We start from the raw sequence: 17180 nt of genomic DNA, 5'->3' as shown, positions 1-17180 counted from the left end.
CAGCATTTTTGTGAGCCTATCTCCTTCGCTCCATAGATGTTGCTGCACCCGCTAAGTTTCTCCAGCATTTTTGTGTACCTTCGATTTTCCAGCATCTGCAGTTCCTTCTTAAACATTAAGTGATGAGTGTTGGGTAATGGATGTAGTCTGCATAGATGTAGTTAGTAAATCATTTGACAATGTTCTTCATGATAGGTGGGTTTAGAAGATTAAATCACATGGAATTCATGGAGATTTGATCCATATTGGCTGGGTCACAGACGACAGAGGGACTTGGGGATGTGTTTCTCTGACTGGACGTCTGTGAGCAGTGCTGATCTGTAAGTAGCAGTGCTTTGTCCAATGATTTTGATGAAAATGTAAGGGAGCTGAATAATAAGTTTACAGATGACAAGAAAATTGGAATTGTGGAGAGTGAGGAAGGTTGCTAATGAAAGCAGCAGGATATTTGTTCAATTGTTGGGTATTAATGGTGGATTAGCAAAATGGATTCAACAGTGGTTGAATGGGAGATGCCAGAGAGTAATAGTGGATGGCTGTATGTCATGTTGGAGGCTGGTGACTAGTGGGGTGCCTCAGGCAGGGCCGGCCTTAGGGGGTGCGGGGCCCAATTGGGAACAATTTTGGTGAACCCCAGATTCCCAGCCAAGGTCTGTCAGCCCAGTTATTTAGTATATATTATGAAATTGTACACTAGGTGCTATGGATTATACACTGTGTGAATCTCTCCTGCTCTCGTTTGACTGTCAGTAGCTCCGCTGGCTTCCAGCCTTTACCGTAGCAGCTAATTACCATTAAACTGCATTATGTGATTGGACACAATGGCCTTGGAGACAGCGGCTGATTGGACGGGAAGAGACCTATTTGTTGATTGGACAGGAATTTTAAGGCAAGCTGGTTGGTGATTGGATGCAACCCCCTTAGAGACAGCGATTGATTGGTCGCTAAATGTAATTATTAAACAGGAAAACAAAAATCGCTGGTCGGTGCGAACTCAGTAAACTACCTGGTTGTATCTCCAAACTAAACAGTATAACATGCAGGTACATTCATTTAAAATTAAATTCAGTCATTATTTCACATGATTTCTCACTGTGTAAAGCTCAGTATCTGACCTATTTCTGTTTTACACGTTTGGTCTGCCGTGAGCATTTTTCTCTCCCAATACAGTTAATATCTAGCAAACCGATCAACGAACCAGACAGCAGTTGGACGCAGTCATAGAAACATAGAAACATAGAAAATAGGTGCAGGAGTAGGCCATTCGGCCCTTCTAGCCTGCACCGCCATTCAATATGATCATGGCTGATCATCCCCAATCAGTACCCTGTTCCTGCCTTCTCCCCATATCCCCTGTAATTCCCCTTTTCTCTCTCCCTCCTTTTTTTAAAAGTGGGGTTACATTAGCTACCCTCCAATCCTCAGGAACTTCTACAGAATTTAAAGAGTTTTGAATAATTATCACTAATGCATCCACTATTTCTGGGGCTACTTCCTTAAGTACTCTGGGATGCAGCCTATCTGGCCCTGGGGATCCATCGGCCTTTAATCCATTCAATTTACCTAACACCACTTCCCGGCTAACCTGGATTTCACTCAGTTCCTCCATCTCATTTAACCCCTGGTCCCTTGCTATTTCCGGCAGATTATTTATGTCTTCCTTAGTGAAGACAGAACCAAAGTAGTTATTCACTTGGTCTGCCATGTCCTTGTTCCCCATGATCAATTTGCCTGTTTCTGCCTGCAAGGGACCTACATTTGTTTTAACTAATCTTTTCCTCTTCACATATTTATAAAAACTTTTGCAGTCAGTTTTTATGTTCCCTGCCAGTTTTCTTTCATAATCTATTTTCCCTTTCCTAATTAAGTCTTTTGTCCTCCTCTGCTGGACTCTGAATTTCTCCCAGTCCTCTGGTAGGCTGCTTGTTCTGGCTAATTTGTACGCTTCATCTTTTGTTTTGATACTATCCCTGATTTCCCTTGTTATCCACGGATGCACTATCTTCCCTGATTTATTCTTTTGCCAAACTGGGAAGAACACTTGTTGTAGTTCATCCATGCAGTCTTTAAATGCCTTCCATTGCATATCCACCATCAACCCTTTAAGAATACTTTGCCAGTCTATCTTGGCCAATTCACGTCTCATACCCTCAAAGTCACCTTTCTTTAAGTACAGGACCCTTGTTTCTGAATTAACACTGTCACTCTCCATCCTAATGAAGAACTCAACCATATTATGGTCACTCTTGCCCATAGAAACAAGGTGCAGGAGTAGGCCATTCGGCCCTTCGAGCTTGCACAGCCATTTAATATGATCATGGCTGATCATCCAACTCTGTATCCTGTACCTGCTTTCTCTCCATACCCCCTCATCCCTCTAACCACAAGGGCCACATCTAACTCCCTCTGAAATATAGCCAACGAACTGGCCTCAACTACATTCTGTGGCAGAGAATTCCAGAGATTTACCATTCTCTGTGTAAAAAATGTTTTTCTCATCTCGGTCCTAAAAGATTTCCCATTTATCCTTAAACTGTGACCCCTTGTTCTGGACTTCCCCAACATCGGGAACAAACTTCCTGCATCTAGCCTGTCCAACCCCTTAAGAATTTTGTATGTTTTTTTATAAGATCCCCCCCTCAATCTTCTAAATTCTAGCGAGTACAAGCCGAGTCTATCCAGTCTTTCTTCATATGAAAGTCCTGACACCCCAGGAATCAGTCTGGTGAACCTTCTCTGCACTCCCTCTATAGCAAGAATGTCCTTCCTCAGATCAGGAGCCCAAAACTGTACGCAATACCCCAGGTGTGGTCTCACCAAGACCCTGTACAACTGCAGTAGAACCTCCCTGCTCCTATACTCAAATTATTTTGCTATGAATGCTAACATACCATTCGCTTTCTTCACTGCCTGCTGCACCTGCGTGCCTACTTTCAATGACTGGTGTACCATGACACCCAGGTCTCGTTGCAACTCCCCTTTTTCTAATCGGCCACCATTTAGATAATAGTCTACTTTCCTGTTTTTGCCACCAAAGTGGGTAACCTCACATTTATCCACATTATACTGCATCTGCCATGCATTTGCCCACTCACACAGCCTATCCAAGTCACCTTGTAGCCTCCTAGTTTAGAGGGTTTTAAACAGTTTAGAGATGTTTAAAGGGCTTCAGATGGGTTCAGAAGTGTTCAGAAGTGAGGGGAATAGGGGGAATAGAGGGGGTTTAGAGGTGTTCAGAGGGTCTCAGAGGGGTTTAGAGACGTTATAAGCCCCCCGTGAGAAATTGTATTTCTCTGAAATTGAAGATAGACATAAAGCTGGAGTAACTCAGCATGACAGGCAGCGCTGCGACTCTGGAGAGAAGACCCTTCTTCAGACAATCACAAGTACTCTCACCGACGAGAGTTCAGTTCAGTCTGAAGAAGGGTCTCGACCAGAAATGCAACCCTCTCCCCAGAGCCGCTGCTCGTCCCACTGAGCCACCTTCAACTTCAGAGCCAAACAAAAAACACAGAGTGCTGGAGGAACTCAGCGGGCAAGGCGGCTGCCTCACCCACTGGGTTTCTCCAGCATTTTTGTCTATCGTTAAACGTCAATGATTCCGGGAATGCCGAGGCGACAGGGTGAGAGAGAGGGAGTGGGAGAGCTAGAGAGAGACGAGATGGAAAGAGAGACCGCGAGAGAGAGAGAGGGAGGGAGAGAGCAAAACACAGAGAGACACAACGTGGGTCGGTAGGTGAATGACTAACCTGCACACCAGGAAGAAGCCCCTTCTCGCGGTCCGGGACCCTCACTCATGATGGTGAGTTTAAAGAAATTCTCAATGTGTCATCGATCTACATTCCTCAGTAAATGTAATTGTGTTTTAAACAAGTATTTATTGACGCCGCGTAAATTTTATTCAAAGGAACACGGCGTCATTAATATTTATTCAAAACACAATAACATTTACTGAGGAATGTGGATGGATGCAGATTGATGACCTTGTATAACAACTTGTTAACTACTTGCTGTTAAGAAGTGCTAACAGTACGAGTTAACAAATCGTTTGTGTCTGATGGCCGTGCAGCGGTTGTTATACATGTTCGTTTAAAAAAATAAATCCGGATGGCGAATTAAAAAAAAAACTTTATTTAACAAAGAGAATTCGTATTTCTGTACAAAATACGGAACATTAGTGCGGGGCCCCCATTAGGCGTGGGGCCCAATTGGGAGCAATCAGTCAAATCGGCTTAAGGCCGGCCCTGGCCTCAGGGATCTGTGTTGGGTCCACTGTTGTTTGTCATATACATAAATGATCTGGATGATGGTGTGGTAAATTGGATTAGTAAGTATGCAGATGATACTAAGATAGGTGGTGTTGTGGATAATTAAGTGGATTTTCAAAGTCTACAGAGAGATTTAGGCCATTTGGAAGAGTGGGCTGAAAGATGGCAGATGGAGTTTAATGCTGATAAGTGTGAGGTGCTACATAGAAACATAGAAAACAGGTGCTGGAGTAGGCCCTTCGAACCTGCACCACCATTCAATATGGTCATGGCTGATCATCCAACTCAGTATCCTGTACCTGCCTTCTCTCCATACCCCCTGATCCCTTTAGCCACAAGGGCCACATCTAACTCCCTCTTAAATATAGCTAACTCCCTCTTAAATATAGCTACATCTTGGCAGGACAAATCAAAATAGGACGTACATGGTAAATGGTAGTGAATTGAGGAATGCAGTTGAACAGAGGGATCTAGGAATAACTGTGCATAGTTCCCTGAAGGTGGAATCTCATGTAGATAGGTAGTAAAGAAAGCTTTTGGTGTGCTGGCCTTTATAATCAGAGCATTGAGTATAGAAGTTGGGATGTAATGTTAAAATTGTACAAGGCATTGGTGAGGCCAATTCTGGAGTATGGTGTACAATTTTGGTCGCCAAATTATAGGAAAGATGTCAACAAAATAGCGAGCGTACAGAGGAGATTTACTAGAATGTTGCCTGGGTTTCAGCAACTAAGTTAATCGGGAAGGTTGAACAAGTTAGGTCTTTATTCTTTGGAGCGCAGAAGGTTAAGGGGGGACTTGATAGAGGTCTTTAAATGATGAGAGGGATAGACAGAGTTGACGTGGATAAGCTTTTTCCATTGAGAGTAGGGAAGATTCCAACAATAGGGCATGATTTGAGAATTGAGGGAGAAACGTTTAGGGGTAACATGAGGGGGAACTTCTTTACTCAGAGTGTGGCAGCTGTGTGGAATGAGCTTCCAGTGGAAATGGTGGAGGCAGGTTCAATTTATCATTTAAAAATAAATTGGATGGGTATATGGACGGGAAAGGAATGGAGAGTTATGATCTGAGTGCAGGTAGATGGGACTAGGGGAGACTAAGTGTTCGGCATGGACTAGAAGGGCCGAGATGACCTGTTTCCGTGCTGTAATTGTTATATGGTTATATGGTTATATAGTTCAGCTGGAAATTTGGACTGAGAATTTCCAGATGGAGTTTAATCCAGACAATTGTGGGCTGGTTGGTACATTCTAGAAGCTCAATGCAAGATCATGCATCCAAACACCACATGCCATTCGCAGTGTTAGCCACCCCCAGCTCATGTTGCCGCCCTGGCTGCCCGCAGTGCCATTCACCCACGCCTTCTTCACCGTCCACAGCGCCGGCCACCCCTGGCTTCCAGCGCCTCTCCTGCTGCTTGCAACGCTACCACCACCACCGCTCCGGCCACACCTACCATTGCCATGGCTAGCAGCCCCTGGGCACGCGGTCCCTGCCTCACCCTGCCACACTTGCCACCACAGCAGCCACCACCACCATCTCCACCACACACATCATTCCCATGCCGTGCCTACTGCTCTTGGCACCGAAACCACCGCCATGGCCAATCCTTATCTGTGCTCTGGATTCTCCTCACTTCACCCCTGGCTGCCACAGGCCAGGGCCATCAACTCACCTGGATTCCAGCTCCTGTTCCAGACCAAGAGTCTGAAGAAGGATGTCGACCAGAAACGTTGCCTATCCATGTTTTCCAGAGAAGCTGCCCGACTTGCTGAGTTACTCCAGCACTTTTTGTCCATTGTGTATTAACCAACATCTGCATTTGTTTGTTTCTACTATTTATACAATGATATTACCTTACTTGGTTATAGTGGACATACGGCAATAACGGATACCAGCAGTATGAATCTTGATTTCTCCAACCTTGCTTTCCCTCTCTCTCCATCCCTCCCGCACAATAGTTCTCCCACTAGTCTCACTGTCCTCCTGATTAGTTTTACTGATTGTATGCCTCCATGCTAACTTTCCCTCAGCTAACAATGAACCATTCTACTTCTTTATCATTGTCTGTTTGATCTGTCATTGTCACACCTTACCCTTCCATATCTCTAGACTCCCTCTCCCCTCACTTGGTCTGAAGAAGGGTCTTGACCCAACATGTCTTGCATTCCTTCTCTCCAGAGATGCAGAGATACAGCCTCTCTCGCTGAGTTACTCTAGAATTTTGTGTCTATTCAGGATTTACTGTATTTGGGCATATTTGGAGTATATTGTGCATTCTGGTTGACACACTGTAGGTAGGATGTGGAGGCTTTAGAAAGGATGCAGAATATTTCACCAGTACGTTGCTTGCATCGGAGGCTATAAGCTCTAATGAAACATAGAAACATGGAAACATAGAAAATAGGTGCAAGAGTAGGCCATTTGGCCCTTCGAGCCAGCACCGACATTCAATGTGTTCATGGCTGATCATCCCCAATTAGTACCCTGTTCCTGCCTTCTCCCCATATCCCCTGGCTCCGCTATCTTTAAGAGCCCTATCCAGCTCTTTCTTGAAATTATCCAGACTCCCCCTACATCGGGAACATGTTTCCTGCCTCTAGCGTGTCCAAACCCTTAAAAATCTTATATGTTTCAAGAAGATCCGCTCTCATCCTTCTAAACTCCAGAGTATACAAGCCCAGCTGCTTCATTCTCTCAGCATGTGACAGTCCCACCATCCTGGGAATTAACTTAGTGAACCTACACTGCACCCCCTCACTAGCAAGGCAGTGGGCACTAACTGTGTAGACAGGTGTACATTGGTGTAGACAGTCGGCAGTCTGTAGACGGTGGTGTAGACAGTGTTCACCAACCACAAATGTCCTAGCAAGTTCTGAGTAATTGATGCATGTGGCCAAGTGCAGGAAGGAATCTCAGTCCTGGGTTTTAGGAATGACTTCTTGTTTCCCAGGGCATAAGACCATAAGACATTGGAGAAGAATTAGGCCATTCAACCCATCAACTCTACTCTGTCATTCAATCATGATTGGTCAATTTTTCTCTTTCATCCCCATTCTCCTGCCTTCCTGTAACCATGGATTTCAAAGGCACATTTGGTCTAAACCGCCCTTGCTCAGTATCACTTTGAATATTTCACATTTAGACCACACCTTCTTACAAGTTATGAGAAATAATTATTAATATGAGGAATGTGAACATATTAACAAGACACACAGATCAGGATGAAACTTTTATTAAATGAAGGCCTGGCATATTTAAAAAGTTTGTATTTCTACATATCAGTACACAGTAACAAGGTGTAACCAGCTTGCCCTTCCTGCTTCCTCCGTATGAGCCGGTGAAACATCCTTTGTCTCACCTGCGGCAGTTACAGGGCAAACCCGGGGCACTGGGATCCACAGCCATGATCAGCACTGGCTGCATTTTCATTCATCAGCCTCAGGCAAAGGCAGGGTTGAGTGTTCCGTGCCACACTGTCTTTGAGAGGGTGACAATGGGAGGTCCATCCATGAACCACTCCACCCAGATAATGTGGTGGTGAGATGGTAGTGGGTATCACTCAATGGTGGTGGCTATTAGTTGGTGCCGAGGGGCTGAAGGGAACTGGGAGGAGATGGGGTCCCGTGTGAAGGCTGCCTCGTGCTGATTCTCTGCTGAGGAACTTGCACTGGGCCTGACTCAGGGCTGAGCAGCGGCCTGAGCCAGACTCTGGCATCTCACCTGGTGAATGGTGTGTCCAGTTCAGGCTTTCTTACCCTTCGGCCTTTCACCCCTGACACTGGCTAGAGAGAGAAGCTCATCTGTGCCTCACATGTCCCAAACCAATCAGGAGATGTGGTTGTCAGTGGCATTTACAACCTGCTTTTTGTTGGCTCTTGAAAAGCCCCAAATAATGATGGGCGGCGATGGGGAACGGCTTTGTAGCTCACATGCACTCTTGTCATCATATTGTGTCACCAACCCAACAGCAGGCAAAAGCCAGTCTGGGACACACCCTCTGTCAGCTTACAAACTCAACACTAACTAAACTCTAAACCTGCTAGACATCCACCCTGCCCATGTTGGACCCCAAGCAAACTCCTTCCAAACTCACGAGCACTCATTGACCTGTGCTGCCCGTGCTCGCCTTCCGATGGCTGAATCCTGGTTTGTCACCTTGCCAACCACTGTCCAATAGCCAACAATTAGAGGATCACCAAATCAAACAACCTTAAAGCCAGACGGACATCATCCCATCTGCCCAGGAAGGTGCTTGAAGTGAAAGGCAACTCTTCCGTTCCCCAGAATCCAGGCTAGATGCTACCGTGCTTATTATTGGACAGTCTGTTCAACAATGTAGAAGCTATGAACTCCTGCTATGTACATGCTCAATAGAAGCAGAGAGCTGAAGCAGCTGCAACTTCTCGCCTCTTTCTACTGAAGTTTGTAGCAGATTGAAACAGAGCGATGGAGGTAAGAATGGGGAGAGGGTGGCAACAGCAATGGGGCAGTCACAGTGGAGAGGCGAGTTACAGTCCCAAGCAGAGAGTATGTGCGCTGTTGCTCTTGTGCTTTGTGTCTCTTGCTTTAGAAGCAGCTGTAGCAAGCTCTGCAGGGCTCTCGTGCTTTCAATCACATTACTGTCTCATGAACGCTTCTCGGGTCCTGTAAGGAAGCAGACAAGACATCGAGATCAGAAACTAACCACGTGGCAGCTTGTCGGAGCCAGAGCAACTGCTGGCTTTGGCTGAGGCAGCAGAGAACTAATGTTCTCACGAGCAGGACATCAGCACATCAGCCCTGCCAACCCACACCATGGCACAGCAGGCAACACCACGAGAGCCAACACAGACCATCACTGCACCTGGGGCTGTCTGAGGGGATAGATGGGGGCAAAGGGTGAGGAGAGCGAGTGTCTTGATGTGTGGGTGCAGTGAGTGGCTGAGTTGGAGGATGCATATTTGGGGACATGTTTACAGTTTGCGGAGGGGGGGGGGGGGGTGGGTGAGCGAGTGTGGGGAGTGTGTGTGACAGCATGTGTGACACTGAGTGGGTGGATATATATCCAAATGTATGTGTGTGTGTGTGTGTGTGTGTGTGGGAGGCAGTGTATGGGCTAATGTGTGGGGAATGGCTGGTGATGCTGTGTAGCACGAAAATGTAACCTGATCTAGGCCATGTGGGCAATGACCGGGCCAATGGGTGGAGCATTGGTCAGGTTCATTGAGAATTGGGTGAGTGCTGACTTGTGTATAATTGTAGGGTGGTGTGCGGATGGAGTGAGCCCCTTACTCCAACAGCCACAGGACAATGTGGCATTGTGGGTGTCAGATCCCTGGTAAAAGAAAAAACAATGACCAGGGAGGCACAGCAATGCAGCGAGTAGAGCCGCTGCCTCAGTGCCAGAGACCCGGGTTCGATCCTGACCTCGGGTGGTGTCGGTGTGCAATTTGGATGTTCTTCCTGTGACTGCATGTGTTGCCTCCGGTTACTCCACATTTCTCCCCTACCCAAAGACTTGTTGGTTAATTGGCCGCTGTCAATTTGCACTTAGCATGTAGGATGCGCAAATGGGATAACATAGAATATAGTATGAACGCGTGGTTGATGGTCAGTGTGAAATTGGTGGGCCGAAGGGCCTGTTATCTGCTGCATCTTTCAATTCTGTCAATCAAGATTGATTCTGGAAGATTCGGGTTCCATCGAAGTGGATACAGCTAAAAACAGCCCATTTAAGTAGGAGATACAGGTGAAAACAGGCCACTTAATGGGTACAAGTCCTGGTACCAGTCCAACTAGAATGGTTGAGGGGAGCGACTCAATTATTTGGTCTCCATTTATCAACTTCTTACAAGCATATGGTGCAACATAACCGTAGAAATTAACTGTTTCAGGATCGGGTGAAGGGTGGTCAAGAATAATAAATAGCTATTTCTCCTTCAATCTCCTGTTTTCTATCTCTTCTTTTTCTCTCTATTTTCTCTCTTTTCTCCATTCCTTCTTCTCACTTTTTGGTATCACGCACTTCTCTATTTATCTACTATTCTCTTTCTTTTCTTTCTTTTACTACTAAAAAAAAAATAAGAAGTTGTATATAAAATGTAACATGTCAATATATATTAGATATCTATGGTACCACATTATTGTACTTACTTCTGATAAAATAAAATTTACAAACAAAATAAAAATAAGATTGATTCTGGAAGATTCAGGTTCCATCGAAGTGGATACTGCTAAAAACATCCCATTTAAGTAAGATACAAGTGAAAACAGGTCACTTAATGGGTACATGTCCTGGTACTAGTTCAACCAACTAGAACGGTTGGGGGCAGGGACTCAAATAGAGAAAGCTAGTAGGCAATGTGTGAGGCAGGAGGCAAAGAAGGGAAGTACTCGGGCCCAAAATGTAGAGGATAAAGAAGAAAAAGATAATAAACAGAGAATAAGAGGTGGGGGGGGGGGGGGGGGGTTTCTTAAATGTGTATATTTTAATGCAAGGAGGATTGTAAGAAAGGTGGATGAGCTTAGAGCCTGGATTGACACCTGGAAGTATGATGTTGTGGGGATCAGTGAAATATGGTTGCAGGATGGCTGTGATTGGAAACTATATATTCCAATATTTCGTTGCTTCAGATGTGATAGAATTGGAGGGGCAAGGGGTGGAGGTGTTGCATTGCTTGTCAGGAAAGATATTACAGCAGTGCTTTGGCAGGATAGATTAGAGGGCTCGTCTAGGGAGGCTGTTTGGGTAGAACTGAGAAATGGGAAAGGTGTAGCAACACTTATAGGGGTGTATTATAGACCGCCTAATGGGGAGTGAGAATTGGAAGAGCAAATATCTAAGGAGAAAGCAGATATTAGTAGTTCGCACAAGATAGTGATTGAGGAAAATTTCAATTTTCCACACATAGACCGGGAATACATTCTGTAAAAGGGTTGGATGGTTTGGAGTTTGTAAAATGTGTGCAGAATAGTTTTTTTGCAGCAATACATAGAGGTACCTACTAGAGAAGGGGCAGTACTGGACCCCCTGTTAGGAAATGAGATAGGTCAGGTAGCGGAGGTATGCGTTGGGGAGCGCTTAGGGTCCAGTGATCACAATACCATTAGTTTCAATATAATTATGGAGAGGGTCAGGACTCAGGTGACTCCGAAGTAAAATAGTAAGATTAAACGAGAACTTATCAGTTTGAAGTTTGATCTATATTTTATGAGGAGTTACGATGAGGGACTACGTGCCCTCTGCTCCCAACCCTCATAAAGGTTATCTGGTAGTTCTAGTCTTCTCTCATCTTACTATGATACTTCAGTCACTGTTATTCTGTGATTTCACACCGCTGCTTTGAAGATTGACGCGCATGCGCACGAGTGGGGTTCTTCCTCACGTAGTCCCTCATCGTAACTCCTCATAAAATAAAGATCAAACTTCAACCTGGTAAGTTCTCATTTAATCTTACTATTTTGGTCGCCTAATTAGAGGAAGGGTGTCAACAAAACAGAGAGAGTACAGAGGAGATTTACTAGAATGTTGCCTGGGTTTCAGCAACTAAGTTACAGAGAAAGATTGAACAAGTTAGGTCTTTATTCTTTGAAGCGCAGAAGGTAAAGGGGGGATTGATAGATGTCTTTAAAATGATGAGAGGAATAGACAGAGTTGATGTGGATAAGATTTCCCATTGAGAGTAGGGAAGTTTCAAACAAGAGGACATGACTTCAGAATTAAGGGATGGAAGTTTAGGGGTAACATTAGGGGGAACTTCTTTACTCAGAGAGTGGTAGCTGTGTGGAATGAGCTTCCAGTGGAAGTGGTGGAGGCAGGTTCGATTTTATAATTGAAAAATAAACTGGATAGGTATCTGGAAGGAAAAGGAATGGAGGGTTATGGTCTGAGTGCAGGTGGATGGAACTAGGGGAAAATAAGTGTTCGGCACGGACTTGAAGGGCCGAGATGGCCTGTTTCTGTGCTGTAATTGTTATATGGTAATATGGTTATTATAGTCACATGTACAGAGATGTAGTGAGAAACGTTGTTTCTGTGCTATCCAGTCACATCACACTGTACATGACTACAATCACTCCCCCATGACAGACACGGCACTAGACCAATCGTAACCATACCCGAGTAGAAGAAGTTGAAAACTCAGAGTACTTTGAGTCTTTCTTCAATCGGTAGAAATGGTGGAAGAAGTTGTCATACTCATCCCTCACCTGAAAGACAAGGTGACATGGAGTGTTTACAATCCTGTCCACACCATTGCCAGTGGCCATTACACCAGGGCTGTCCATGGAGTTCACAATCCAGGCCCCGAGCTGCAGGCTTCTGGCTACCTCACTCTCATTGCCAAAGCAGAAGGCAAGAGATCAGCACCAGGACAAAGGGTTACTCCAGCTTTATCTGCAGTGAGTGGATTTGTCAGCAACACCACACAGGAAGCTCCTGCTCCAGTCTCCACCCCGCACCTGACACCGTTCTCAGTTCTACAACTGAACTCAGTTTTGGTGGCCCAGTGGTTGTTAATATCTGCCAGACCCTGGAACTCTGAATGGATTAAAGGCCGATAAACCCCCAGGGCCAGATAGGCTGCATCCCAGAGTACTTAAGGAAGTAGCCCCAGAAATAGTGGATGCATTAGTGATAAATTAGTGGAGAAATTCAGAGTCCAGCAGAGGAGGACAAAGGGCTTAATTAGGAAAGGGAAAATAGATTATGAAAGAAAACTGGCAGGGAACATAAAAACTGACTGCAAACGTTTTTATAGATATGTGAAGAGAAAAAGATTAGTTAAGACAAATGTAGGTCCCTTGCAGTTAGAAGCAGGTGAATTGATCATGGGGAACAAAGACATGGCAGACCAATTGAATAACTACTTTGGTTCTGTCTTCAATAAGGAAGACATAAATAATCTGCCGGAAATAGCAGGGGACCGGGGGTCAAATGAGATGGCGGAGCTGAGTGAAATCCAGGTTAGCCGGGAAGTGGTGTTAGGTAAATTGAATGGATTAAAGGCCGATGGATCCCCAGGGCCAGATAGGCTGCATCCCAGAGTACTTAAGGAAGTAGCCCCAGAAATAGTGGATGCATTAGTGATAATTATTCAAAACTCTTTAAATTCTGGAGAAGTTCCTGAGGATTGGAGGGTAGCTAGTGTAACCCCACTTTTAAAAAAAAGGAGGGAGAGAGAAAAGGGGAATTACAGACCAGTTAGTCTAACATCGGTAGTGCGGTAACTGCTAGGGTCAGCTATTAAAGATGGGATAGCAGCACATTTAGAAAGTGGTGAAATCATTGGATAAAGTCAGCATGGATTTATGAATTTATGGATTTATGACTTGACTTGACTGAAAGGTAAATCATGTCTGACAAATCTTATAGAATTTTTCGAGTATGTAACCAGTAGAGTGGATAAGGGAGAACCAGTGGATGTGTTATATCTGGACTTTCAGAAGGCGTTCAACAAGGTTCCACATAAGAGATTAGTATACAAACTTAACGCACATAGTATTGGGGGTTCAGTATTGATGTGGATAGAGAACTGGCTGGCAGACAGGACACAAAGGGTAGGAGTAAATGGGTCATTTTTAGAATGGCAGGCAGTGACTAGTGGGGTACCGCAAGGCTCAGTGCTGGGACCCCAGCTATTTACAATATATAATAATGATTTGGACGTGGGAATTAAGTGCAACATCTCCTATTTTGCAGATGACACAAAGCTGGGGGGCAGTGTTAGCTGTGAGGAGGATGCTAGGAGGCTGCAAGGTGACTTGGATAGGCTGGGTGAGTTGGCAAATGCATGGCAGTATAATGCATGGCAGTATAATGTGGATAAATGTGAGGGTATCCACTTTGGTGGCAAAAACAGGAAAGTAGACAATAATCTGAATGGTGGCCAATTAGGAAAAGGGGAGGTGCAATGAGACCTGGGTGTCATGGTACACCAGTCATTGAAAGTAGGCATGCAGGGGCAGCAGGCAGTGAAGAAAGCGAATGGTATGTTGGCATTCATAGCAAAAGGATTTGATTATAGGAGCAGGGAGGTTCTACTGCAGTTGTACAGGGTCTTGGTGAGATCACACCTGGAGTATTGCGTACAGTTTTGGTCTCCTAATCTGAGAAAATACATTCTTGCCATAGAGGGAGTACAGAGAAGGTTCACCAGACTGATTACTGGGGTGTCAGGACTTTCATATAATAAAGACTGGATAGACTCGGCTTGTACACGTTAGAATTTAGAAGATTGAGGGGGGATCTTATAGAAATTTACAAAATTCTTAAGGGGTTGGACAGGCTAGATACAGGAAGATTGTTCCTGATGTTGGGGAAGTCCAGAACAATGGGGTAACAGTTTAAGGATAAGGGGGAAATCTTTTAGGACCGAGATGAGAAAAACATTTTTCACATGGAATTCTCTGCCACAGAAGGTAGTTGAGGCCAGCTCATTGGCTATATTTAGAGGGAGTTAGATGTGGCCCTTGTGGCTAAAGGTATCAGGGGGTATGGAGCGAAGGCAGGTACAGGATACTGAGTTGGATGATCAGCCATGATCATATTCAATGGCCTACTCCTATGGCCTATTTTCTATATTTCTGTTTCTATGTGGCATCTACAGATTCCTCTGTGATATTCAGCTGTGTAGATATTGTGGTTAATAATGTTGTCCATCATTGTCATAGAGTCTAAGAAATATGGAAACAGGCCATTCGGCCCACGATATCCATGCCAACCAGTGGGCACCAGTTTTCCCCTTGGTTTCACTTGGATACAGTTGGTCAGGTAGCTTTATTAGACTTCGGTGAAGCAGAATTTGGAGTATTGTGTGCATTTTCTTGCCTCCCCATTACACAAAGGATGTGCAGGCTTTGTAAAGTGTGCAAAGGAGGTTTACATGAAAGATGCCAGATTAGGGAGTATTTGATACAGGGAGAGGTAGGACAGACATTACTTGTTTTTTTTGCTGGAGGTTTTGGGGAGACCTGGTAGACGTATATAAAATAATGAGAGGCATATATAGTGCAGACCGTCAGAAACTTTCTCCTAGGAGGGTAAAATAGTAAGATTAAACGAGAACTTACCAGTTTGAAGTTTGATCTGTATTTTATGAGGAGTTACGATGAGGGATTACGTGAAGAACCCGTTCAGCACGCATGCGCGGCATACTTCAAAGCAGCGGTGTGGAATCACAGATAGACACAGTTATTGAAGTAAACATAGTAAAGATAAGGAGACATCAGTTTATGAATTTGACCCATATTATTGAGGGTGGGAGCGGAGGGCACGTAATCCCTCATCGTAACTCCTCATAAAATACAGATCAAACTTCAAACTGGTAAGTTCTCGTTTAATCTTACTATTTTACTTCGGAGTCACGTGAGTGATTCCGTGAAGATTTCAAAGCTCTGTGTATCAAACCGTGTAACAGTTATTACTACATCACTGCCGAAGCCTTTGAGGGAGGAAGTGTGTTATCGCAACCAACCAATGAATCTGTTTGTAGAAAAACACAATGGTATTTTTTTAACAATAACAACAAAGAAATTAAATTGTTCCACTGGGCTTAAATTAAATATTTGCAGTCTGTAAAATCTTTCCTGCAAATAAAACAGGTTTTGCCAACGGCTTATTATAAGTTTTCTGAACGGTCTTTCTCCCCACCATCCTGGTTTATAGGCACGTCCATTCTTTTAGCTGTCGACGTGGATGCTGCCCTGGTGGAATGAAGCATGTACATGTTAGTTTTTGCCCCAGCAGCTTTTAGCACCTGCTTGAACCATCTCGAAATGGCTCGTCACCCTACCATAAGGTTTTTTATGACTGACCCACAAGGCTTTTCATCTCCCTCGAATATTTTGGTTGTGTTTATGTAGGATAATAGGGTCATGGCACATAACCGTGTTTCTGGCGGGTAAGCCCGGAATTCCACGACTGGATTAGGTGTTCCTGGTCTGCTCTGTTTGATCATTCGCTGGATAACGACAGAGATCTGGTCTGGAGCTGTGAGCATGGTGTCCAGTCGCAATAGGTATAGTGACTGGACCCTCTGTGCAGCTACAAGTGCCATCAACATGAGTGTTTCGAGCATAGATGGTTTCAGGTTGAGGGATCTGGCTGGTGGCCATCCCCTGAGGTATGTCAGGACCACACTGACATCCCATATATGGGTGTACCTTGGTCTACGGGGTTAGAGTTGTAAATACCCTTCATTAGTTTGACCACCAGCTGGTGGGACCCCATGGCCTATTGTCCTGGAGCTGGTTTTAAATAGACAGGCAGGGTAATTCTAGCTGTGTTGATGGCTCTGTAGCTGAGTCCTTCATCGTGGTGAAGGTTCGCCAGGAATTCCAGTACGTTGGTAACTGTAGCGGTTGAGTAGGTGGTCCCTGTATCCAAGCAGTACTTCTCCCATTTTTTGATGCTAGACAAGTGCTGTTTTTTAATGGATGTTCGGAGGGATGCTGGCATGGTGTCGACGGTTTGTTCTGATAATCCCAGTCCCAGAAGTGGTTTGTGCAGCATCTGCAACCCAGGAGTTTGATTTTTTCATGGCACGGGTGGCTTGTGCCTGACATTGGGTGTTAACAACTCTGGGTCACTGGGGAATACCATCGGAGTTTCAACAACCATGTAATGGAGTTTTGGGAACCATAGCTGTGTAGGCCAGTCGGGTACTATCAAAATACCTGAAGCAGAGTCCATTTTTACTGTGCGTAGTCCCCGACTTATGAGGCAGAAGGGAGGAAATGCATAGAAGAAAAATGTCCCCAATCCAGCGTGAACGCATCTACCGCTGCTGCCTCAGGGTCTGGTTCCCCAGCGACATACATAGGTACCTGGTGATTTAGCCTTGATGCAAATAAATCGATATCTGGCATACCATATTGTTTGATAACTTGTGTGAGAAAAAAATAAATATGTTTGGGGTTTTAACATCC

The 17180-nt window shown here is 44.8% G+C and overlaps 1 protein-coding gene across 1 annotated transcript in view; it reads right to left on the bottom strand.

Moving 5' to 3' along the window:
* LOC116991870 (adhesion G protein-coupled receptor E1-like) overlaps nt 1–17180 on the bottom strand; it is a 131151-nt gene that overhangs the window by 36985 nt on the left and 76986 nt on the right. Inside the window, exon 9 of the mRNA XM_033050846.1 lies at nt 12372–12461. Within this exon, the coding sequence (XP_032906737.1) occupies nt 12372–12461 (90 nt within the window). The remainder of the gene's footprint in view (nt 1–12371; nt 12462–17180) is intronic.

Source organism: Amblyraja radiata, chromosome 35, assembly GCF_010909765.2.
Source record: "Amblyraja radiata isolate CabotCenter1 chromosome 35, sAmbRad1.1.pri, whole genome shotgun sequence".
Taxonomy (NCBI): domain Eukaryota; kingdom Metazoa; phylum Chordata; class Chondrichthyes; order Rajiformes; family Rajidae; genus Amblyraja; species Amblyraja radiata.
The sequence above is the reverse complement of the archived record's forward strand: the minus strand, read 5'-3'. Positions and strand labels throughout refer to the sequence as shown.